The sequence below is a fragment of the Hippocampus zosterae genome, chromosome 9, assembly GCF_025434085.1.
Source record: "Hippocampus zosterae strain Florida chromosome 9, ASM2543408v3, whole genome shotgun sequence".
NCBI lineage: Eukaryota > Metazoa > Chordata > Actinopteri > Syngnathiformes > Syngnathidae > Hippocampus > Hippocampus zosterae.
Genome location: NC_067459.1, coordinates 19,201,966 through 19,229,227, shown reverse-complemented (window position 1 = coordinate 19,229,227; position 27,262 = coordinate 19,201,966). Strand labels below are relative to the sequence as shown.

Below are 27,262 nucleotides of genomic sequence, written 5' to 3'. Positions count from 1 at the left end.
CAACATGCAGCGGTCACACCAGAATATGCAGGACATACAAACACACAATAAACAAGGCACATGGAAGACAACTACGGCCTGGAATTCTGGTTGAATCCACTCGCAGCGACATCACTCAACATATTCCCAATCACTTCAAGGCAATGATGTCATGACATTGCTTCAAACACTTACCATGCATATCATGTGTGATGTCGCCCCTGTGCTGAGAAATTGAGAGCAGACCTGGGCATCTTTTTAGTAATAACAAAGAAAATAAATGATAGGAATTCAAATGACTAAAAGACATCTCACAACTTTCAAAACTCATAAAGAAAACCCCCAACCAAAACATAAAAGACAACGATATGCATCATATCCAGTACCCAGCCAGTCCGCCAGCTCATTCCTTTGAACTCTACTAACATCTCATCTGATACAATCATCTGATTCTCCAGGTAAACAATCTCAGCGGTAACTAAAGTGCATGCTTGTGTAATATGCAACTCAAAAGTTTTATATGTTCAATGAAACCAATTTCCCTTGCATAAGGAAGTCTGATATAAATTGTGCACTTAAAGTCAAAATCAAAGTGCAGGAATGTTCAGCTAAGGGCACAGTTGAAATATTTTTACAAATAGCCCGACATTGAAACTTCAAAATTTAAACACCATCGAGGTCATGCAAATAGTTAGCAAACATATTTTTATCACATATAAATAAATTAGCTGTCTTGTTTTGCTCTATGTTGGTCGTTTTTTTTTTTTTTTGTTTGCTACCAGTAATAGCAAGTTAGATGATGACCTTTAAACTACAAGTGGAAGTTTTTGCGACCTAGCATGATGACAAAAGTGGGTCTTGTATCAGAATGCTTGAATGTAACGGAATGTTCACTGCAATGTCAGCTGTGTTCACCCGTAATGTGAAGAGACGAATTTCCCAGGTGCACACAATAATCAACCTCATGTTTATCATCACATCCGTTTCCAAACGGCTTAAGCTATATTTATTTAGCCCCGCTCAACCATAGCAAATTACTGTCTTACGTTATTTGCATTTTGGCTAAAACGTGAACGGCCAGCAAGGAGGAGACTCTGTGCTTGGTGGTTGCGCCTTCTCGGCAGCATGGGTACACCAGCACTGTTTTTGACTGGGAGGAATGTCAGCGCCATTTGACTGTCGTTTCTGGACAGTCCCGGGGCGCTTGTGTCTTGCGCCTGTAATGGGCAGCATTTTTCACAGCCCCGTTTTGTTCAGCGGAGAGATCGGTGCTGTTGAACGGTCTGCGGCTGGATGGATGTAAGGCTTGAGCAGCCGACGATGAGAAGAAAGGAGCGTTAGTGCGGAGCGCCGATGGCGGATTTGCAACTGGGAGTCGCGGCTTGGAGTTTGAAGCGGATTACGTGGGACAGGAGAAGTGAACTAATCTCTTTTCGTCAATGGACGCTACAGCTTCGTGTTTGCTTTCAAAACTTAGCTTGTAGCAGACGTGTGCACATTTTCAGCATGACGTCTTTTACCCACTGGTGAAAGGACACTTTGATCCTCGTTCTACTTCTTCCTTTCATTACTTTGCTGCTGTAAATTTGGAATTTCTCCATTGAGAGACTAATAAAGGTTTTCTTAATTTCTTAAGTGAAGTATTTTCCAGATAAACAATTTGGAAATCTATGGATCTGCTGAATTAAACCCAACTAAATCGATAGTATTTCATTTTCTTGAATACAACTCCTTAATCTTTAAAAAAGAAAAAAAACTTTCATTCAAGTTCTTTTGATCTAGTTTCAGGACTTAAATCGGAAATGTATGCAAAAACAGGAAGTCACACAGAGTTGACAAACTTTCGAGCTCCCCAGTTCTCTTTCTATCCCCTTTGGACCTATCTGGTGTGTCAACACAAAGAGGCTTTTCTACCGGCTCAGCATCTCCTCCTGCATGGCTGCTTAAAAGACAGTTTCCATAGAAACGAGGTGCAGAATCCCCTCAGAGAAACAAGGCAGGACGATGGAGGGGACTATGAGTATTTTTTACATAAAATTACATCAAATTTACACCTGCCTGGCAGTTTCTGTTGATCTTGTCAGACAGCCCCGACGTAGATTTGTTGTCAGCTATTTTTAAAATCTGAAATTGATGCTCTGGAGTGAATAAAACAATCCACTGATGCAACTTTGAAACAAGTCGTGCAATTGTCAACAGCAAGCCAGCGATTAGATTGAATTAACATCACTGAATGATTCAGTTGGCACCCAATCCAAATATTATAAATTGAAATGCTTCCTTTTGGTTTCAACAGTATTTCACTTTATGACCAGGAGGATGTTTCTTTTCTTTATTTCATTTTTTTTTTCTAAAGTGGTGTAAAACTGAACCTTAGCACGTCGAGCGGCGTTTCTTGCACTTTGTTCCTCTTGCTAAGCAAAACTAAATGACCAAAATGCTAAGTATGACAATTTGTCGTACTGATTTGAATCTCCATCGAGAACGAATGCTTGTTTGTCCACACAAACACCGTGATTGAGCGCTGACCAGTACAGGGTGAATCCAAGTCAGCTGAGATCGGCTCCAGTACTCCCGTGACCCGAGTGAAAATTAGCGGTATAGAAAATGGAAGGTCGCCGCAGTATAAGCTTGTAGCTACAGCTGTGGGGGCTTTTGGCCTCCTCGTCTGTGTCATGTGACACAGATGGACTCTATTAGTCTTTTGTGAATGAGCGTGAGGAGGACTTGCCAAGAGTTTGTAGCTGACCATCAGGGAACAACTACTCTTTGTTGACTTTGTACTCTGAACACACGCACACACACACACACACACACACACACACACACACACACACATATAGAGACACATGCACGCACGCGCACACACTTCTTTGTAATAGGGTAGTAAGTCTCTCAATGAGTGAGACTGCTGAGGCCACTGCAAGCCACTACGATCTTCCCTCCAGCCATTAAACCCGCCGCCACACATTGGCAAACCCAGCGGGGGGCATCCGAGGCTGGGCAGATATGGAGCAAAGTGTGGGTCAGCTTGTGCCCGATGGCACAAGAGCCGGAATGTTCGTCCATAGTGGAGTGTTTATTACTCACTACTGTGCTGATATCTGACATTAGGGTGGGATGAGCAAACACGGGTTTGGTTTCGTTTCATGCAACAAAAAAAAAAAGGACAACTCATGAATTGTATTGTATTATTTATCTATTTTTTAAAATAATAAATTGTTGATAACGACAATATACAAGAGATTGTGGGTTCGATCCCCGCTCTGGCCTTCCTGTGTGGAGTTTTCATGTTCTCCCAGGGCCTATGTCGGTGTTTTCCGGGTACTCCGGTTTCCTCCCACATTCCCAAAACATGCCTGGCAGGTTAATGGAACACTCTAAATTGTCCGTAGGGGTGCGAGTGTGAGTGCAGATGGTTCGTTTCTGTGTGCCATGCGATTGGCTGGCACCCGGTTCAGGGTGTGCCCTGCCTACTGCCCGAAGACAGCTGGGATATGCTCCAGCATCCCCCGCAACCCGTGTGAGGATAAAGCGGAACGGAGAATGGATGGATGGATGGATACAAAATAAAACAGGGGTGGGTACATGATGTGAATGGTGAGTGTGAGTTCTGCCTCTCTCCCAAAGTCGGATACGATAGTTTTGAGCTCACCCATGACATGAATGGGGATAACATGCATAGAAAATGGTTGGATGGATATTGTATCTTTTGTTTTCTTTTTTTCATACAATCTTGCATTAGACCTAATTGGATTGAACATTTGTACATTGTGAAATTTCTTTTGAAATTTGATAGTGTCACTATAGGAACTGCAGCGCTTTCTGCCATCTGACACACACTTCAATCTAAAACACATAAGTGGCCCCTCTGTCACACACCATTCAACGTGCCTACACACACACACTCATTAAACCCAGCCACGTTTGCCCCGGAGGGGATGACAGGAAAGTGAAACAACTGTTCTTGATTCAACATCCCCGGCTCTCACTTGGCCATTCATTTGAGTCAGATGAGCGCCAATTCAGGCAGTTTTGTTCCGGCGGAGAGTATGAGAGATTAGCTTTAGCAGCTTCAAAGCCAAATATGGAAAATGCATGTGAGGGATTATAGAGACATCAAAGAATAAAGATGGGGGGAATACATTAGGGTGCAGTCTCATCTTCCATCTTTTGCTCATGGCCTCTTTTTGAGTCGCCCTCTCAAGGGGGAGAGGAGAAAAACGTTCCATAGCTGGTATTCAACACTCAATGGACTAATCTAATGTGATTGACGATGCCAAATATTCATAATAGTGTTTTATAATCTTTATTGAACCCAATTATGGACATATTTTATGTTGGGAAAAATCCTATAGTGCACCACCAAACAAAAATATGCATATACTCAAATAATTATGATTACGTCTTAGTTTACTTACACATTTGTTCAAAACAAGGCAAATGTTTTGCTCAAAATTATTTGAGGCCATCAAGATGACATCTGCAGATGCGGGGCTCCAGTTCTGTTATAGTGGGAGGGTGCTACAAAAGTGCCGGTATTGGATCTCAGCTGTTCATAGTGTGGCAGTTTTTCAGTGATCCAAAATGAGATTTTGCATCCACTGGGTGCTTTGGACATTTGCAAAATAACTATAAGATGATTTGTGATGGCAAAATTATGACTCTAAGTCTCTAGCTGGAGGAAGTACCGGTAAATGCAAACTGCACAGGAGTGCCATTCCCGATAGAGCCTAGAGGTTTTGCTTTTCTACATTATGAACATACTGTATATTGACTAAACATATCACCACCACACCTTGGAAATAAGGATTAGGGAGCACATTGTAGCAATTACAAAACTCAAACGTTTGGGGGATTTTGCAACCCACACTGTTATGTGCTTTTCTGAGGAGGTGGCATTCAGGGTAGTAATTTGTTATGTTTAAGAACATGCCCCAAGAGGAATAAATTAAACTTGGTGATCAAACAGAGCTACGTCCTTATGTAACTACCATGTGAAGTTCACAGGACAATCAGCTACTGTACACTAGTTATGTCGTCGTCATGTGTGTGTGTGTGTGTGTGTGTGTGTGTGTGTCTGTGTGTTGACCATGGCTGTTGTGCAGGCCGCCCAGTTCCTAGCAGCAGATCTAGGAGGATTGAAGCTTTATCCTCATAACTGGATGTTAATCTTGTGCGGAATCCAATACTGCTTCCGGGGAACGTCGCCTGTGTAGCACTTACATAGCCACCTGGACCGCCGTTCAGCACCCACTAAATCATAAGCTCCTCAAGCATGCAAACTGAGTTTATATTTCTACGTTTTATAACATGCTATCATGGTTAAAAAATGTATTCTTTTACACACTGCTGAGGAAGTAACACTTTGTACCGCAATGGAGTTTATTTGAAATGCTGTTATTTCCATCACTGAGCATGACTGTTGATGTGCCCTTGAGCAAGGCACAGAAATATAATGGCTCCCTGTTCAGCATTCATGAATATGCACAGATATAGAATTTAGTTAGCCTCTTGGGTTATTGTTACACGTCTTTAAAATAGGCAAAATCTTCGTTTTTTTATTACCTTGATAAGTTTTAGAATAGTACAACTTCAGGGGCATTCAAAAACAAATTGTACATTTCAACATTAACGCTTAAACGGAAAAAAAGACGCCAATCTGGAAATTGAAAAGACAAAAGAGAAAGGACTTCCTTTTCTGAATATTTTTACTCAGCAGGAGGAAGTGGCGCTGCGTGTAACTTCCGAGCAACCCAAAGAGAAATATAACTCCTTATTCTGTAAAAAAAAAAAAAGATAACAAGCAAGGACATAAAGTGTCTGAGTTTGGACTTTTAACCTCGGGCTGTTATAACCGTCATTGAATCACCGTGCCTTGTTGTCTGCAGTGAAACAACTCTAATAGCACAGCCGGTCCTTTTATAATGTCGGCGTGGTCTCACGTTGTGGGCGTGTGTTGCTGGGCGGTTCAGTGATACGAAAACACTGCAGCAGTTGGTTAAAATGCCTTTCAATCATATGTAATCATGATGCATTCACTGATCGTCAGTCATCCGACAAGTGGACAAGTTTGACTTTCCTTTTCACATTGCAGTTTAATTTTCACGGCAGAAAAAAAGTCCATAGAATGTACCATGCATGAATCTTATTTTTGAGAAGTATACCCCCCAAAAGCTAAATGGTGGTGAGAGACGACTTCAAATGATGTCCGGATGCATTGCGCGTGAGTTAAATCATTCCGACAGTCATTGAATGCAGCACTCTCTGGTTGAGTTTAATGGTCTCGCCTTTCAATCAGCCTGCCGTGCGTTACCGGAGCGTTACTTGCGTTGCTGTGTCCAGGCGCGATCAATTGTACAGCAGACAACATGCAGCCACGGGGACTCAGTGACCATAACACTGTTGTCACATAAACAGGTTCAAGTCTGCAATGTGACGGACGCAGACGACTCGGACAAGATGAGCTCCACCGCGGGGGTGAAACAGACAAGAGTTCGGGAGAGGCAGCCGTTAAAGGGCAGCTCTTGACGGCAACTCCCGCTGAACTGAGACGCCGAGAGCCGCCGCCGCCTCGCCGCTCCTTCATGCCGCTGCAGAACACCGCGGCCAACCACTGAATCCAAACAGAGCTGTTATCCTCCACGACCCGCGTGGGACCTGGGACGAGACAATGGCGAGCCAGGGTGACTGCTGCGTGAAGGTTGCATTGAGGTAAGCCCCCATCGTTTCTCTTTACCTGCATGTGTTTCTGTTTGTGGAGATCTGTAGACCACATTGTGTCTGTGCCCCCCGGCCATCAGTCTGAAGCATCACGCATTCCAGTCTTGAGTGACTGTCTTTACATTTTGAATGATATTGCAAGGTGAGCTAGCTTTACTTTATGGATATGATTGATAAAGTGTGCGTGCATGTGCCACATTCACTACATCTGCATTTCGATGCTGTCCTCTACAGCATGTTGAGCGGAATACTTGCATTGAATATGGGGCCAGTGTCACAAGGACAACTGCAGCCAGGTGCGGGCAGTTGGAAAGAGTGCTCATTAATGTCTATTCTCCGCAAAATCATTAAGATATACTGTATGTTTCCCATTATCATGGTACACATACTGGAGCCTGCTCTATAACCCCCCCCCCATTTGGGCACAAAGGCCCAGCTTGGAAGACGGTGCCTTTGTTGAAAAAGCACCTCCAGGCTTGGACAGTACAGCTCAGCAGCTTTTGTATTCACATGAGGAGATATTGCTGCCACCCCCCCACCACCAAATACAACATGTTCATATGGATATGCTTTTGCTGGACTTTTGAAATAAAAACACTTCCATCTCCTTTTGTTTACATGAAAACAATGCCAGTTTGTATGGATCTCATTACTAATGTGATTACCACTGCTGTACACTGTACCTACATTTTGTCCAAAGACCCTCTTGAGCCCCCACTTTGTGAGGCACTCATTCAATGAGCTTAAAAGGGGGATTGGAGACCCTTTTAAGATGAGCCGTGCTTCAGTTCCTGATTCCCCACGGCAAGTTTCGGAGTCACTTTTCCATTTACAGCTGAGTGTAACTCTTTTGTGCTTGCTCACAGTGACAGTAACAGGAAGTGGGGAGGGCCGTTGTGTTGACAAAAAAAAAAAAACAAAGAAAAAAAAAAGTGAAGTCTCTGAGCCAGCTGGTGGCTGCTGTTCAACTAAAGGTATTGATTGAAGTAACAAAGAGCAAGTGGTAGCCTTGTTTGAAGATGACAGCTGCCATCAAATGGCATTCACTCATAAGTATTTTTAATAAATAGCCAGTGTGTGACAAATGATTTTACAGTACGGTACTCCTCATACAAGGTTGAGCAAATCCATTTTGGGATGCTGATTGACATGCTATTCTACAAAAACCTTTTTACAATTTTATTTGTTCCCTCTTAAAATGTAACTCCGTTTACTGACATCCATCCATCCATTTTTTCCCGCTTATCCTCACAAGGGGCGCGGGCACGCTGGAGCCTATCCCAGTTGTCTTTGGGCAGTAAGGTGGGGGACACCCAGTTTGCCAGCCTATCGCTGTGTAGTCAAATGAACAACCATCCGCTCTCACACTCACACCAAGGGACGATTTTGAGCGTTCCATTAACCTGCCATGCACGTTTTCGGAATGCGGGAGAAAACCCACACACGCACTGGGAGAACATGCAAACTCCACACAGGAAGGCCGGAACCGGAATCGAACCCTGCACCTCTGCACTGTGAGGCCGACGTGCTAAACAGCTGACCACAGTGCAATTGACTGACATGTCAAATCTATTTTCCTCATTGGAATGAAGTGAAATACCATTCATCTCTTCCGGCAGTTCTTCTAACAAAGAAGCTATCACTCTTGTATAAAATGATACTAAAAGAGAATGGAAAGAAAAATTATTGTGTCGCTTGAGCTAAAAAAAAAAAAAAAAAAAAATTCCCTTTGGAAAATACCGTTAATAGAAACAGAATTAATCCTCTCCAGGTCCAAACTATCACCTTAAGCCCCTTAAAAATTGTGCAGGCAATTTCCAAGTCCTACTATATAGTAATTTAAGTAACACACACCCTCTCCAACGTCTTAACAAGAGCCTCATATTGTAATTAAACACATTTTGTGTAATGACAATGTTGGTGGGTGAGCTCACACTGCTCCTCTCAGCCATGTGTTTGTATTTACGCGCTCCCTAAGTGGCACCAAATGTATGTTTGACAGGAAATGAGACGCACACAAATAAGCATGTGAAGAAAGATAACTTCCTGCTGTACACGGGGCACTGACTTCTCGGGCTTTAACCTGAGAAAGTTGGCCACGATAAGAGGGTGGGGGGGGGGGGGGGGGGGGGGGTTGAGTTTTGTAATTGGTCCCATGTTGTGGTGCCCTCAGGCCAGGCTGCTTAAAGCGTGCGTGAATGAGCATACACGGCAGGGAGGGCGGGGAGGTCGGAGCGAGAGCCGACCCAGTCTTGAGTCGCCGGTGTCCATTTCCTGAATGTCTGGGCCGGCTTCGCACAACAATGACCACTGACATGACCTACAATCCTGCATTCAAAGGCGGCTGCTTGAAGAATTGCTAGCGACACAATTACACATAGGGCACATGCATCCAAATACACACTGACACATACATACAGTATACACGCACAGTGCATTGAATACTATTTGCTGCTGAGGCCTAATAAAAACGGAATGGTGTTAAAAACAATCCCTGTTGACGCAGACTATCAAAAAATGACTGAAGTCACTTTAAAATGCATGTAGTTGACGATATCACTTTATGTATGATGAAACATGAGCACAAACACCAACTGGCCGGTTACCCAGGCCAAGCAATCTTTTGTATCCCCTTCATCAGTTTGAGCGATTGTGACATCATGAAAAGGAACAGCGTTGCAGGAGCAATCCACTCGGGGTCAAAGGTTCCACAAAAATCTAACTTGATTATCTTTGCGAGTGTGTCGATAGCTTGCGGGAAAACAAACACAAGTTCATCAATGAGCAAAAAATGTACACGGTCCAACTCAAGTCTGTTCTTGGATTTCAAAATCAACTCTCCTCCATGTGGCGCGATTTAGTCGTCCTTGTTTTCTCCAACTCTTCTCCATATGTCTCTGCTCCTTGTTCTGTCCACAAACCACTCTACCAGGCCATACCTGTTTGGATTGTGAGGCATGCTGGGAGATGTAGTGCCAGTGTCATTTTCAGTAAAGATATGACATTCATTCATCATCTTCCGAACCGCTTGATCCTTACTAGGGTCGCGGGGGGTCTTGGAGCCTATCCCAGCTGTCTCCGGGCAGTAGGCGGGGGACACCCTGAATCGGGTGCCAGCCAATCACAGGGCACACAGAGACGAACAACCATCCACGCTCACTCACACCTAGGGACAATTTAGAGTGTTCAATCAGCCTGCCGCGCATGTTTTTGGAATGTGGGAGGAAACCGGAGCACCCGGAGAAAACCCACGCAGGCCCGGGGAGAACGTGCAAACTCCACACAGGGAGGCCGGAGCTGGAATCGAACCCGGTACCTCTACACTGTGAAGCCGACGTGCTAACCACTGGACTACCGGGCCGCCCCTAAAGATATGACATCTGGCATATAAATGATCAGGATATAAAATTAATGATGTCACATTGTAAAATGTTTGCCATTTTACACAGCACTGCCTATGCCGATGATTGGCATTCAAAAGACCATTCTGTCTTGGCGTACAAGCAGTTGGTGCGCATTCCTGCAGCGTTTCTACTGCCAACTACCGGCGTGACAGACATCTGCTTGTGAACTTTGTCATCTGCATGTGAAACGAACCAATCGTGTAAACAAAGGGCCGGAATGACACCGTTTTCATCCATTTTAAGTTATAAATATGATTTGTTAAGCACGGCGCACTCTTTTTTCACGACATGGCAATTTGACTTTTGCCCACCCCGTCATGGGACGACCCCAGTCAGCTCACCTCCCAGGGTGTCCGCCAAACGTCTGCCCCAAATTGAATGCTTCATGCGCGCGCCCCCAAGGACGAATGCGCTCACATAAATGTCAGCAATTCAGTTTCAGTAACACGACAGGAGCGGCGCAAACATTTCCCTCTACGTGTCGATCCGTTAGGGCCTAATCCTATTCTGTCTTTCACGGCAACTCCGCCAAGGAGTTCGTCTCAGAGTGGCAAGTCACTCTCACCGAAGCGCTAAGTCAGCATGTACAGCCAAGCGTAAATAGACACAAAGACTGTTTAGCGGCGTTGTGGTCTTTGACCTTGTGATGGCTGATAGATGTTCTCCCCTTAACAGTCTTTTCCTCGAGGAGCCTCTCTCGCTCTAATTTAAGCTCTATGACCCCCGAGGAATCACCGAGTTTGTCGCCTCATGAGTTCTTGGCGACAACCGCGAGGAGGCGAGACTATAAGAGCATCAAGTCAGCAAACAAATAAATGCATCCCTTGTATGTTCCTGAAACTTATGACTCTTTTTTTTTAACCCAGATAAAATAATAGCATATTAGCTGAAGGGAGGCATATGGAGAATTTCATCACACATCACCAAAATAATGAGATATTGGACAAAAGTGAGGCCCCTCCCAGCTGACCCCCCCCCAAAAAGCTGTAAATGGCAGCGTGAAAAAAGTTTTATTGTTGGACGTGTGTCCTGTGTAGGCTACCGGTCTCGCCAGTTTCCTGTGAGTGCTCCTACTTTGCCGCACTCAATCGCATCACCGTCGAGGTCCGCTACACCATACGTACTCCGCAAATGTGGATCCGCTGCCAGAAAAACAACCAACCGCACCAAAATGCAATGTTTTTGTTCTGATCTCAAATCAGTCATCATTTTCCATAACCTCAACAAATAAAACAAATCCCCGACTAATTACATTACATTGCATTGCAGTTCCTCCGCAAAGTCCTGTAAGAACTGCACTGAAGCATCTCTAGTGGGGGAAGGGTACGAGCAGGAAACATGACATGGAGCACACCCGACCGTGTCGGCTGTCCGCAGTTTTGCATCACTTCCTCTTCACCCTCACGATCACATGCCTCTCTCTTGTTGTTGTTGCCCGCCAAACCGTTTAGAAGCAACAGTCCTGGGTGAATGTTTAGAATGGCAAAGAGGGTGGCACTACGTCCGGGTGTCAGAAAGTCCTCGACCAAATTTGTGATGGCATTGCGAGTAAACAAACCCCCTGCGTGTCGATTGACCGAAACGCAGCGATGGCTGGAATGATGATTTTTTTTAGACCTTTTACTCCTGCTAAAGTTTGAAGGCGTCAAGTGTTAATTTGTTCCAAAGACGAAGTACCAACAACAGGTACATTGACTGAAATATCAACGTGTTGGAAATTCAGCCGTAGCGGTAGTTAAAATGAGCGGCGAATGAAATTGAAGTTGATCGGATGAATGGCATAGACTTTTTAGGGAAAAATGGTGCAATGGCTAAGCCATTATGTTTCGTCAACCCAGGCAAATATTTTAGACCCATCCGTGGGAAAATGTCTTCCACAAACCTGATGAGGGAGGTTTTCTTGTCTTTTCATTTTAAACACTCGCCATTCTCCCCGTCCAACTGTTGGCAACATTAGATTCACCTTCCAGTTATAGCTGAATTTATTTGAATTTTTTTTTTCAAAGGAAAGTCGGGGAAAAAAGACCCCTTTAGCAGTATAACTGGTGGTGCAACCCCAAGCAACATTTTTTTTGTCTGCATGGCCCATTTATCAATTTGACAGTTTGCACAATATGATTGGCTGCTTGCAGAGTTAAGTAAATGAGCCGCCTCTTTGAAGTTAATCCCTTCCAATTAACTTCTCTTTTTTTTTTCTTCTTCTTCTTGGGCCCAGAGGGGAGGGGCGAGCAGTTACGTATGGAGGAGGGAGTGAGCAAGGCGAAAGAGACACTGCAAGCTTGGATGCTTGCTCTGATTAATGTACATTGTCCGAAAAAACGATCAAATAAAAATGCCGCCAGTTGGTACTAGTTAGCCCCAAGGACAACATGTGTCTGTTCTAAAATGAGCTCCCCATTGATGGGACACGGACTCACTAAGAATTAAAAACAGAAGAATGTTAACATTTATTTTTTTATTTAATCGTAAGTAGCCAGATGATGATTGTTTATGAACATTAAGATATGGTTCAGTTCAGTTCTTCCGAGCCGCTTGATCCTCACTAGGGTCGCGGGGGGTGCTGGAGCCTATCCCAGCTGTCTCCGGGCAGTAGGCGGGGGACACCCTGAATCGGTTGCCAGCCAATCGCAGGGCACACAGAAACGAACAACCATTCGCACTCACACCTAGGGACAATTTAGAGTGTTCAATCAGCCTGCCACGCGTGTTTTTTTTGGAATGTGGGAAGAAACCGGAGCACCCGGAGAAAACCCACGCAGGCCCGGGGAGAACATGCAAACTCCACACAAGGAGGCCGGAGAAAACCCACGCAGGCCCGGGGAGAACATGCAAACTCCACACAGGGAGGCCGGAGCTGGAATCGAACCTGTACCTCTGCACTGTGAAGCCGGCGTGCTAACCACTGGACTACCGGGCCGCCCAAGATCTATTCAGCAAAAATCAAATATACATCATTCCCTTTTTGAACATGTTACCTTTCCTCATCTATTTTTCAAAATTAATTCAACAATTATCAAAAATTGTGATCTTAATTTATTATGGCGCCGCTGGGATTTCATAATAATACGAACTTACTAACTAAGGGGTTGTCTGGGTTAAAAGAGCCGTAGGTGCCGTGTCCGTCACCTGCTTGAAAACAGCTGACTGTTGTGTAATGGAGCTTTGCAAGCAGACCGTGTCAGACTGAGGGCACAAACAAGGGACAAAGGAGTCGCTAAGCTACAACAAGCCGAGACACTCAACAACATTTTTTCATGGCCTCGGGACGATACGCGGCCGTATACTTGCATTTATGATGACGTTTTATTCAGATTCCAACAGGGCGGTGTTTAACTACCCTGATTATTAGCATGTCGCATATATGCCGCTGGAAAATGAGATGTTGCATTTTGGTGCATGGTAGAACCGCCCCTCATGTGGTTTGCTGCTGTTGCAGAATGACTTCCTGTCGGTCCACTCGTGAACTATGCGCACGTCCTGTTCAACGGCTGCTTTGCGAGCTTCTCCGTTGACGTGATTCATCTCGATCGAAAGATGAATTTCAGTCTCAATGGAGGAAAGCCCCCCCACCCGCCATGCTTCTTTAACACTATTCCCTTATTGCAAGAAGTTTCAAAGTTTTCACCGCGTTTAATCTCGCTCGTACGAAACATGCACATTAGGTTAATTGAAGTGTGGGATGGTGGCTGACTCTGCTTCAACCCCATGATTAAGTGCTGACCTAAGCAGAATGTATGTCGCCTCCCTATACGCCCATGACGAATTTATAACTAAGCCTTGTTATACAGTTCCTATCTATATGACTTGAGATAATCCACTGTTCATGAAATTTTATTTCCAGTTTGAAAATGCCAATCTCTTGTTCATCCAACATGAGTTGGGACTCCCCCAGAAACGATGGCAAAGTTGACCGCATCCCACAATGCTTTGCAGTTCAAGATGTAAATTGATCCACTTTATTACATCCGGGAGATGTTGCATAATGGACAGCTGTTTGCTGTGTGTTATTTTGGTAAGCAAAAGTGGGTGTTTTTCCAATCTCCTTCTCGGCTTTATGACTCAAGAAATATCAGTTTTGTTGCATATCGAGTGCTTACCGTGGCTACATTTGATGATCTTACTTCGGCAATCCAGTGGCAATTCTCTGGCAACATTGTCCCTTCACTGTTTCACTAAAGTCATGATATCGTCACGGACTTTGAGTTTGAATTGTAACTTCAATCTGATTACAATGTTGAAAATATTAACGCTTTAGCCGTACGTTACTATATGATGACTCGAATGAATTACCGGTTACTCAAACACGTTACCGGCATCACTGAACACAGAAATATGATGTGCTTATTTTTTATTTTTATTTTTTTTATCACAAACGTCTCAGAGTGGAGACTTTGGACTTGGGAATTATGTAAAAACTGTTGATCATGTCTGTTTGTTTTTTTTTAAACATGTTTATGGGGTGTGAAGTGGAAGTTTTCAGTCAACTTGGGTCAGACCATTCATAAGAAACTGCATTTTGACCTTGGTAGAGTAGTTCGCCCTATACAGAGTACTTCTACTTGGATCATTGGAACCGTGACCAATGCGTCCTCTTCCCCATCATCTGCACACACACTTTGCATATTTTCTTTGGAGCAGTTTGTGTTGTTGTGGTTACACATAAACTGACAGGTCGTGTGTGTGTGTGTGTGTGTGTGTGTGTGTGTGTTCTCAGAGAGAGATAGAGGGCATAACACAGGCCCTTTTAACTGTGCACTTCCCGGGTGAGTGTATACAGAGGATGCTGTGTGACGCTAGCGCAGGTCTTTGTGCTCTGTGCTGAGTTTGCACACACTTGCCAATAAAGTCAGAGGAAGACAAGGGGTGGGTGGTGAAGCAGAGTCTGTGGGGGGGGGGGGGGGGGCTGCTGGGCATGGTTGTAAAATATCGGCTGTGAAAAGGGCTGCTGTAAACATGCAAATAGCATACCATGTGCGTGGGAGAGCGTGCATGTGGGGTAAGGGTTTGCATGTGGTTATGAGGAGGACCATCGTGCGCCTGAATAATTTGTGACGGCTGCACGTGTTCGCCATGTTATCATACATCTCGGAATTTGGGCCATGTTGTGTACTGTGCAATAAGGTTCACGCTCCACTGTAGCTACTGTCAGAATCTGCTGTGCCGATATGAAAAATTTGGGTGTGTGTCTGTCTTGTGTGAAGTGGCGACTGTGTTGCACTCTACAGGTTTGAATAGAAGGATAAAGTTTACCATTTGGTTAGGATTAACACCAACCAGTGTTAAGTGTTAGACTGTGATTAAACTTTTGGTGAAGTGGTCTGCAAAAGTGTGGTTGTACAGAAGTGTGTGTGTGTGTGTTTGTGTGCTTGTGCTGGCCAGCTGGCTAATAATCACCTCCAATGCTAAGTAGCTTAATCGCTGCTGGAGTTTGTCTAAGAGCTTGTTTTGTTGTGAACACAAATAATAGAGATACACTTGTACACGTTTCATTCATCACCAAATGAGGAACTGAAATGAAATAGTTTTATTATGAATTTGGTGGTCTGCCTGTTCTCCGGTTGACATCATAGCATTCAGTTAGCCTGAAAGAGTCATAAAGGGGAAACCAAGGAATGCTTTAGCCATCACCCCATTTGAGTGGTCTTCCATGCTTTTTGATGTTGTGAGGCAACTCAGGACTTTATGAAGGAAAATGCATTCCATATATTATTTACGATGATGAAGATTGACGACTGCTATGTGTGGCCGCGGCCACAGCTAAAGCAGTGTTTCACGCACACATAAATAAACTGTGGCTATGAAAGTATGACTTGTGGGAGGCGTTGCCTGTACAAAATCTTCTTCTTGACTTGACCGCAAAAAAAATAAAAAAATAAAATAAAGCGGTGTCACAAGTGCTTCTTCGAACAAACGTTTTGCCTCTTGGGTTCTTAAATCGAACTTTTTACTGGAATGATTGTTATTTGTTGGGCCTCTGAGCCACTTCAAAGGGTGCCTTTGTGCCAGTTGATGGCATCTGCTCAACTTCTATTGCCCCAGTCATGAGGCAGAGAATGAATCTTTCCAGCCTTTTGTTTGTTGCCCTTCATAAACTGCAGTGTATGTTGTCTCGAGAGTTTGTGCTTTCATCTTTGGAGAACATTTTCTTTGGCCTTTGGGAGGTTCCCCCCCCCCCCCCCCCCAAAAAAAACCCAGGCCTTCATCTCAAGTGTCATGTAAATTGTTTTAAAAAACACACGTCTCATTTTCCCTGTTGGGGAAACTCAATGTCCACAAGCAGAGAATCATATTTTAGCTCTGAGGCATCTACTGTACTTTGGTGAGTTCACTTCTCTTTCTTCTGGTGGCTCATGAGTGTTTTATTTTGTAACACAGAGCTTATTTATAGTTAGCCAATGGCTTTTTTGCTTCATGCTTCATTTTTGGAGTCTGCATTCAAATGTTGTTTGGTTTCTATCCAATCAATCTGCCAATTCATTTCTTTCATCATCTTTTGAAATCCCCTGCTCATTTTAAAATGTTGGCATTACCCATCTACAAGTGACATAATCATTTCAGCCCAAAGGCAAGTACCCCTTTCTTGCAAACATGCATCTAAAATGTGTTTCATACCTCTTTATTTTAAAACGAAGCCTATTACTCAAGACCACGTTTAATCTGTAAGAAATACAATTATACACATTCAACGCTATTCTCTTGTGGAAATTTATAAACTTTAACCGAACAGTCCATTGAACATTTTCAACAGTTGTACAATTGTAAAAAGAAGCTTACCTTACCACCGTTGATTGCAGCTTGGGCGTATTATCTAAACAAGTGAGGTGGGAAGGCTTCTGAAGGCGAGCCAACATAAACTTAATTAACTTTAATTTCTATGGTACTTTAATAATTGCTTTTGACCTATTGATTTATTTCATGGAGTGACTCACACAGATTGGCAGTTACTGATTTTGTTGCTACACTACCGTTATATGCCAATATGTTTGCTTTCTAGTTCTGTGGTTCTCATCGTTCGTTTCTCATGACTGATAAAAGCAAACGACGTGTTAGTCCTTCACATGCCAACTCAGAAACTGTAGTCTGCGAACGTGTTCAATGTTGGAGTTAATTAGACTCAAGCAGTCTCGCACCTCTCTGACCTTGTCAAGGCCATCTGTCATGAAAACAGGAAAGGATGCTAATTTGAATTTTTCTCGTCCCTCCTCCTCCTCCTGTGGGGGGAGCAGACGGGAATGATGGAGGCGAGGGGGGTTGAGCGGAAATGAGGGGGATTGACCCAGAATCAGCTCTGATGATGCGCGTGTAACTACGAGCGATGAGCATCCATTCGATTGATGGTTACTGCAGTTTGACAGCCGTAGCCAGTTTGTCACACATTTTTGTTTCTCTCCCATGATTTCATGAATAGTTATCTTGAAGCTGACTATGGTAATATTGTGAAATGACCTTTAAGTAATTGTTCTTATTGCCCTTCAGGTTGACCAACTGACAACTGCTGTTTATTAGGAAATCCCCCCCCCCCCCCCCCACCCCCCACAATTTGTGGACATCAACATAAAACAATTCTATTACATGAGGCTAGGGTGAGGCTTGCTTCTTAACTCATTCAGTACCAGCCAATTCTGGAGCAAGTCTGAAAAGACGTTTAAATACGTCTTTGGGAGTGAATGAGTTAATTAATCACTAAGTCAACAAGTCAAGTCAACAGTATTTATAGAGCACTTTCGAACTAAGGATCTCAACTGCGGTTGATTTTTCCTCTCAACATCTTTTTTTAAAATTAATTAATTTATTTTTTACATCCTGTCATCGTCTGCAGAGGTTATAAAGAGTGACGAGCCCAGTTTGAAAAAGTAGCGAGTTGAAAGAACAGATGTCACATGTACGGCGTACAAATAAAAAGTTGTCATATAAATAAATAATTACACTAAGCTCGGGGACTGAAAAAGCTACTTAAGGACAGCAACTAAATATGTGGATTACCTCCCACCACTGATGATGACGGCGATGACGATGAATGTGCCAAAAGAGATTTTTCAAAATTATTGTATTCCATGTGGGGGATAAAACAATACAACAATAAAAATTGGATTTGTTGTCTTCAGTTCGCTGCAGGTGACATTTTATTGATTCCAAGCGTAACCAACTCTGGTTGCTCTCACTGTTGTCCTGTGCACTATTAGCAAAAATGGGTTATTTGAAACCCTTTGACTCAGTTCGTCCTTCTTTCCCGTTTGAGCTTTCATGTCCTCAACATTGTCACGCGATAGGGACGGCAGCCCTCCGCTCTTTTAATTACACGGACAGTTGAAAGTAACGAGCCACGTGGTACATTAAGACATTAAGCCCCTAAACTTCACTTGACAGACTGTGCCTTTTCGAAAGAAACGGACTGAAGGAGATGGTGTGCAAACGTAGTTGCGTTCAACACTTGACCTAGACTTGTGTGCACAATGTAGGACAACCCTGAGCCCCGAAGTCTGGCTCGGTTAAGAACAGGCTCGCGTTGATGTCGATGAACCAGTTCCCTCGTCTGTGCCCCGGCAAGCGACACTTCACGCCAACACAAGCAGTCAAATCAATGAGCACGGAGAATGTGAGTGCTGCTGTCTCTTATCGCTTGTTGCCAATGGCCAACAGTGCCCGAGGCTGCACTTGGCCGCCCGTCTGGGGGGTTGGCATCATTGATAGATCGCAAAAAGTGTGTCACGTTTGCGCTCGTAGAGGTTAAAAAAAATAAAAATATGAAAAAATGTGCACATCTGGGCCCCATAATGGCTGTGTTAGCGTATCATTTTTATTTGATTGCACTAAAGTCAGTCGTTACACACTCGCGCTGTGGTGCATGCATGTTTTTTTTTTTTTTTTTTTGGGCTTGTGTATATTAGTCACAGTGCACTTGAGATGACCTCGGATGGCCGGAAACATGGCATATGTGCCTCAGTGCTGTAAGCCAGTTGCCAAAGTGAGGTGGCACCAGGATGCCACGATGATTCTACCTGCTCTCTACCGGGCGGGCCTGCTGTCAACATCCTGCATCTGCTTTCTGTACCCGCTGCCTTATATGTGCGCTTCACATTTATTTATTTATTTTCTCCCTATTTTCAGCGGGGCTCAAATAATCTTTGGTATTTTGTTTTTTTTTTTGATGCTCGCAGTTTCCATGCGTTTCAATGATTGAAGAGAAAAGAACTGAAACAACGATCGTTCAATGAAGATAACCGCATGTAAAGAGATGCAGACAGATAAACAGGAAGTCAATTAAAGGTGGGAAGCAGTTGATAGGTTTATGCTCGCACTCACGGGAGAATGATGATCCAGGGACTGAATGAAATGGACAGAAGGACGGGAGGAGATTTACTTCGAAATCAAGGTGGTGCCGTTAGTCAACAATCCTTAATTATTACAAGTAGTAAACAGACCCGTTCGGGGTAAATTCAATCTTGTTTCCTTAAGAGACTTAATTTCGAAAAGTCATTAGGATTAAAATACTCATTATGATAACATGATGAAATCTATTTGAATGACTGTTTTGTGAAAAAAAGAAAAAAAACAATCCAAACAAATGGCAACTATCCCCTCTTGCGAACAATTTTATGGACATGGAACATCGGAATAAAAAAATGAATTGTTTGTTCATTTTTCCAATCGTCAGCCAGGGAAATGTTTGCCATTCGTAGCCCATGACTGTACTTAAGTTGTCACCATTCGCCCATTTTTTCCCCCTCTATTGATTAAGTTACATACACCCCCCACCCGCCAACCCCTTAATAATTAAAAGACATTCAAAACCAAAAGTTTCGGTCGAGTTATTTATGCTACTTATTTTGTACAGTGTCAAAATCCGATTGGGATACACTGTTCTCAACAGTGATGATTTTTGGAGAGCAAATATTGGAGGTGTTTTGTGTTTTCCTTTCGTCGTCGTCCCCCCCCACCCTCGACCCCCACCTCCCTCCAGTCTCCTTTGAGAGAAATTAACATCTTCAGATGCATTCCATAATTACATTCATTGAGTCATTCATTTTCTATACCGATTATCTTGATCAATGTCTCGGGGGGTGTGGGCATGCAATGGTTGCCAGTCAATCACACCAAGAGACGGAAAAATATTCACACTCGTTGTTCACATTGGCACCAAGTGAAAAGTCAGCCCACGCTGCTTGCGTTGAAGAACAGCCGAGTGAACCGATACACCGTCATTGAGCGTTCTATCTCCTGTTTTGACCTCAGCGATCAGCCTCTTGCCACTGTATTGCACCTCAGGGGGTCTCCAGTTTCATCCCTCGGTCATCAATATGCTCTCAGGCTAAACACCCAAAATAGGTCAAAGCCAAATTGCTTGTGGTCGCACGCCTTTTCATGTAAAACGATCGGCATCGGTTGCCACGTTCTATCTTTTGTCGTTTATCTCTTTCTTTTCCCGCAGTACATTTCGAGTTGTGGGTTAGGCACATTCGGTTAGAACACTGCAAAAATAAATCATCCAAAACTATCAGTCAATTCCGCACAATCACTTTGCGCATGTTTTGTACTCGGCGTACATACGGGCTAATGTGGAAGGAGAAACGGAACCACTGAATAACCGTGACTAACATTCTCGCTGAATGTAGTTCATGATTTTATTTGGGCATGAAAAATGATTCCTGATACAGTCGTCTTGTTTCTTCGTATTTCCACAATCAAGCTGACAATAATCATGACTGGGTTTCATTTGCCAAGTTTTAATTTACCCAAACTTGAGACTCCTTCTGACTCAGCTGTGATTTGATGTCCTCTTGTCAGAAATCTCTGCTCTGGTAATTCTTTTTCATATCCACCAGCTTGTCGCTAATGCTTTCCGCCTGTACTTGTCTTCTGGGCAGAACTTTTATTTTTAGACTCTCCTCTCTTCAATATTTTGGAAACAATGCCAGTTGGAGCCGAGCAAGTCCCAGCCAAGTTGTGGGCCGAACAAACCAAAACAATGAGCTGACGTCAGCCACCGATGTGTTTGATGCATTTGCGCCTGCGGGTGATCAACCCCCCTCAGCCGACACCTTATTTGTTCGTAGAAATCCGAGTAGCCTAGCGTTAATACGTCGAGCCGTCACAGCTGTCGCCTTTCATTTCGATTTAGAAAATAAAAATGCAGATTCATGTCAGCCGAACGTGCTGCTCGACCGCTTCAAGCCCTCTCGCGCGCCCACTACAAAGTATGTGAACTTCAAGTTGAAGTATGAACCTCACTCTGTTGTTTAGGCTTAACACAGGTGGTAATGGACTTTGACTTACTCGGCACGTGGTTAGGATAAAACAAAGGCACAACTGCCGAGACGTGTTTTGCCTTAAATTCTTTCAAATGTAATCAAACACCATCGAGTCACTGATTTCAACGTGGTGCAAACTTGCATGACCTTGAAGAGTGTGGTTAAAATGTCAGCCACGCAGTCAAAGTTTCTTGGCACCTGCTTCAACTGCCCAAACTACCGATGGCTGCGATATTACTGTTGTTGACTGGCCTATAACTCACCACACCTGAACCCTATCGAGACACAACGGTGCCAAAAGGAAGTTGAGGGACATCAGACTCAATAACACGGACGTGCTGAAGGCGGCCATTAGCCTGAGCTTCCATCGCACTTCAGCAATGTCACAGACTGGCAGTTCCAAGACTCCTTCAATTTTCCCCTTTGTGCGTGTGTGTGTGCATGCGTGTGTGTCCAATTCCTCGCGGCCAAGCATATGTCATATTTCTTTGCTCTCTGTCGCGCGGTCATGAAAAGCATTTTAAAAATAGCAGCGCAAAGTGGAGAGACAGAGCAGATGACAATTTGAATTGGAGTACCAAAGTTAAAATTCAAGTCAAAACACATTAAAATACAAACGTCAATATAAAACATATGTTTTGTAGGCTTCCTCTTGAGCTTCAAGTAGAATCCTGAAAGATTTCCAAATTGACAGTCAGAAAAAAAAAGTAGTCTATGGTGGTCCTTTTCTGAAAGAGAATTTTTGTAAGTCGTTATCTGACACAAATCCATGTTTTCATTCTTTACTGGCATAGCAGACAGAGCCCTATCTCCCACTGGCTCAATTTTTGTCCTCCTTTTTGTTTGCTCGGTGTTTCATTGCTCACCAAATGTCATCTTTCCCCCTTTCCGCTAAGAAAATGATATTTGATGGCTTGGAAGAAAGCAAGCCAGGGTGATAAAAAACTGAGGCCGCCAGGAACGGACCACATTGGTCTCTGCGGTTATCAGAAGGAACGAAAATGGAACTGGCCCCGTGCTGTTGTGTTTTTGCTGGCAAAGGCAATGAAAGAACATGAAGGCGGTGTGAAGACGCCACGAGATGAATAAAATCAGCGCACCAGACTGAGACTTTGTCCAGGATAACGTTGACAACAGACGGGAAAAGGAAAAAAAGGAAATGAAGAATGCTTGTTCTAACTTCCAATAGAGCTGAATGGAATTATTTACACGAGCGTGTTTGTGGGTCTTATTCTCAGATAAATGGGCCGAGTGTTGTGTGAAGCAGTAGCGGGCTTCCCGTGCCAGCTGACAAACAACAGAGCCCTGAAACACTCCCAGCTCAAGTGAATGCGATTAACTCGGCCTGTGTGTGCACGTGTATGTGTGTTGCATTTGAGTAAACTAATTGCGCGAGGGAAAAGCGCTCTTTGGTGGTCACCATTCTGCCGCTTTGAAAGCTTGAATGGATGTGGATGCCCATAGTAAGGTGCGGCGTGCTATCGGTGTCCTGAGATCGTTGGCGACCGACTTGGAGTCTTGTTTTGATTAGTCTGTGGGTCCGGATTGGGTGTGAGGATTACAGCACGAGTGGATATGTTGTCAATGGTGTACCACTAAAGAACAATTTCAAATGAGGGGGGTGTAGGGGGGGTAATGCAAAAACACAATGTCCACACTGATATGGTCAATACACGCATTAGCAGTCCCTGAGTGGCTTGTGCCGTTCCCAAGGCAACTGGACTCTCCTGGACCAGCCCGGTTGAAGAAACATATGGGATCAAGGCTACATTAGCATTCATAGCGTTAGCTTAGGCGTTAGAGTGGTCAATCTACTGGTTATAAAGTCTTATCAATAATGATGGGACTCTTCATGCCTATCTATGCCCCCCAAACATCTACCTTTCCAAAGGTAATTAGCACATGTTAAGGAGTTATGCGTGTATTACAATGTTTTATCTGCAATTCATGCTAGCCAGAGGTGTAGCTTATATTTCTTGTGACTTCAGCTCCGTAAAAGAGGCGACATATGAAATGGCTGACAGCAGGATGGAGTACTTTTATACTCCACTGCTCATTAATTTGACCTTTTGTTAAATACAGATATTCATGGTGTGCTATTCACAAATTCACCTTTTTGCACCCCCCCACCCCCACCACCCAAAATGAAATCCCTGCTATTTTTGGACTCTATATTTAACACGGCATTGTTGTATGTTGTGGTAGAGTGAAATTGAGCTGCTGTTTTTAGCAGAAGAGCATCATCTCATCAATGTTGGCGCTTTTTATTTTTTTTGGGGTGTGGGGGTGTCGGGTAATCTATTTCTTTTTTGTGGGGCTGAGGAAGGAAGTCAATTACTGTGCTCTATTGGACCCGGAGCAGGAAAATATAATTTTGATTAATTCCTACGGGTATGCTTTTTATTTATTTATTATTATTATTTTAATTATTTATTATATTATTATTATTATTAATTATTATTTTATCCTACATATGAAACGATCCTTAATGAGCAACATTTAAACATGATCCCTCAGGTGCACTGGTACCATCATAAGTCAGCGCTAAAGATGTATCGTGTAATTGGTGTCATATTGGACTAAAAGTTTACTACACATTGTAAAATTTGCAATCTTCAAATTCCTTTTAATTGCGGAACTCACTCAATGAAAATAAACTGTCGAATATATTCCAGAGCATTACCGAATACGTACTCGACAGCCCCAATTGGCATCTTTGACTTTCACTGCTGTCAAGGTTTGAAGTAGCACAGTTAGTGTATGTGTACTGTGGGTGTTTGTTTTGCCTTTTTCAGACTACTCCTAATTAGCACCATTGGATTTGATAATTAGTCTAATAAGGGAATTCCCTCGGAGCTGGTGCATAATGAGTTTTTGACTGTGTGTGTGTGTGTGCGTGTGTGTGTGTGTGTGTGTGGTCTGACTCGAGGCTATGTAATCCGTTATCAACAAAGATGAGATGATTTTCACTGTGACGAATCCGCAATCTACTTCAAATGTTTCTCTATTTTGACAACTTTGATACCATACAGACTTTTAATTGCGAGGTTTCGGGCTATTTATTGTCGCTAAGTGTCCTTGAGAGAAAGAATGTGTGTGAGAGAGTGAGCGTAAGACATTTGCTGGCCCAGTCAATGTTATGGATCCTGTCCTTTGTCGCTACAGCGGAGACTTGTGTGGGTTTGTGAAATGAGTATTAATAGCTGATCCATTTTTTTTTCCAGTCGACACACTGACTTTCATCAGAGTGCGTTTGTCGCTCTTATTGTGTCAGTCAGACATGTTGGTCTGTCCCCCCATGCACGCAGAGGTTGTTGAACAATTTACACTTTGGCTTCATCCTAAATAACACTTGCACAAGAAGTCTTGTGACATCCAATTTGAATGACTCGTGAGCAGAGAGTAATTGTCGAAGTTGCCGCATAATGCAGAGATGTTGTCTTTCAAATGACAATGGAAACTAATTATCCCGATGGGCGAACCGCTGACGAGTGCAGAGTGTGACGATGCGGCACAAAGCCTGCCGGTCATTGTTTTTAAGTGACCAAGGAGTAAATAAAGAACAATATGACAGTACATTTGTTGGCCTTTGAAAAAGGTTGCTTGTACATGAGCAAACAGTAGAGCCGATCCCCACAATTCAGACAGACAGTCATCAAACATCATTGAGCCCATTCGCTTCCATGTCCATGCCATACCTATGCCTCCTTGACTTGGAATGAATCAAAAACTAGTCTGATCTTGAAATACTTCCGGTTTTCACTCTTCTTCTTTTAAGTTTTGACAGTGCAACACAATAATGCACTGCCATTTGGTGTCCGACAGTGGAATTACATACAATTAAACTGCAAGCAGAACAAAATTCATCCATCCATCCATTTTCCGATCCGCTTATCCTCGCAAGGGTCGTGGGGTTTGCTGGAGCAAGACGTGCAGCCGTCTTCAGGCAGTGGGAGAGGTACACCCTGTGCAGGTTACCAGCCAATCGCTAAATTATCCACCCAATTGCAGGTCACAAACCCAAAACTCATATTGGAGTTTTTTTTTTAATTTATACTACAGGTGTCAAAATAAATCAATCGACAACTGATCAATTATCACATTAACAACTATTTTAATAATTGGGTAGTCGTTTGGAGGCATTGTTTAACGTAATGTTGTCCAATTCCTGTGCTTTCATCCTTCATGAAAGCAGACCGGTTATATTTTATGTTTAATCAGAATAAGATACAGTATTTGCAAACATTTGCTTTTACTTTGGAAAACAAAGTCCAAACCAGAAACTGAATCAGTTTCCAAAAGGTTGGAGAGTTCAATTCAACATCAGTCCCTCCCCCGTGACATTGCTTAATTGTTGTTTTAGTTGCATCTCTAAACAATACCAAATAACCAACCGGAATTTATGAATAAAAATGGATCCGTCAAAAATGGTTTTGGTGTACATTTTAGTGCAAAAAAAAAATAAAAACAAAAAAGTAATAGTGAAATGATTATTCGATTAGCCTCACTGTTAGCATTACAATATACATGCTAACCGAATGTGACCAAAAAGCAGCCTGCCATATCCTGTCAACAAGACGCTTCAAAGTCCCTCATTTGAGATGTGTAGTTCCATTTCTGTTAACCTTGGTGTCAGTTATCTGAAGGTTGTGCTGTGCGCTCGATTTATACAGAATTTGATCCTCGGTTACCCTCATTCATGTCTGAAGAATTGAGAGATTAGGAGGGCCTGTTAATAGTGCGTGTGTCATATTCTTGCGACATCCACGTGCTATTAGTGCACCACGTTTTGATGCTATTTGGGTCCACTTATTTGTTTCTGTGTGTGTCCTTCTGATTCGGCAACTCTCGCCGTGGCATCGGATGAATGCAGTCTTACTTTTATTACCATACCACCAATGTGTGTGCCTTTTGTTGCAACACCCCATTGGCGGTCTACGGTTTGGTCTCAGTCAGAGAGCAAGTTGATTTGCATCCCCTTTATGATCGATCCTGTGTTTAGCATGTGGAGAGGTGGGCACAGTGCTCCAATCCCGTTGGCTCATCATGTTTTCTGCCTCCTAATGTGATTACCTCTCCGCATAAAAAAAAAAAAAACGACCAATACGACCACATGACTGTGCGACAGATCTCGTGTTTAAAGTACACTGCAATGTCTGAGAGTGTTTTTCCTGGCAGCAAGTGAACATACACGTACATAAATTAAACTCGCGCCGCTCAATTCCGATACGCATTAGTTCAAGTGCTCGCTTTTACGCAAATAACAGCACTGCTGTCACCGTTATTGCAGCCGTCTTGGTCATTCTGCTCACAGAGGAAAAAAAAATCCACAATTATCTAATTACATCCACATTTTAATACGCATTTTAATGAATTTGACCTCGTTCTGCCAGCGAGTTGCCACTGTTTCACGCTCATCAAGTCAAAGATGATTCCACACCTGGGATATCAGACAAGAGCAAAGAATTACTGTGAATTATACTACCCGTCAGAAGTGGAAATTTTTAGGTCAGTGATTTACAGATGCTGGATTATAAACTTTCGAGGATGTATGATTTTCTCTCAAAGAAGACGGGCTGGGTCTATATCCACTCAGCAGTTGCAACGGGTACCTCTGCAGAGTCTGATGACAACGTTGCTCCTCTCTTCACTCTGCATCAATCCAATGGCCGCTTTCATTTCGCATGGTATGATTCGGGTTTTGTTTACGTGTCCGTACGCAAGCTGTCAGGAATTCGCTCCCTGAGCCCTATGACCCGATCCTAACCCTGAAAGGTGTTTCTGTAAAAGGCGGAATAACATCACACTTGGATATTAAAACAATCAACGCAGACAATGAACAAAAAACAAAAAGAACCAGGCAAATTCACTGCTTTTTTGTGGAACTCGTTTGTCTGGACGATGTCT

General features: G+C 43.3%; 1 protein-coding gene across 4 annotated transcripts in view; it reads left to right on the top strand.

Annotated features, from left to right (window-relative positions):
* Positions 1 to 6,258: 6,258 nt before the first annotated feature.
* The window catches only part of kif21b (kinesin family member 21B), a 55,719-nt gene continuing 34,715 nt past the window's right edge, over positions 6,259 to 27,262 (top strand). For all 4 annotated transcript variants that reach the window (XM_052076238.1, XM_052076236.1, XM_052076237.1 and 1 more), the window contains exon 1: positions 6,259 to 6,693. In XM_052076238.1, coding sequence (XP_051932198.1) covers positions 6,653 to 6,693 — 41 coding nt within the window. In that variant the 5' untranslated portion in view covers positions 6,259 to 6,652. The remainder of the gene's footprint in view (positions 6,694 to 27,262) is intronic.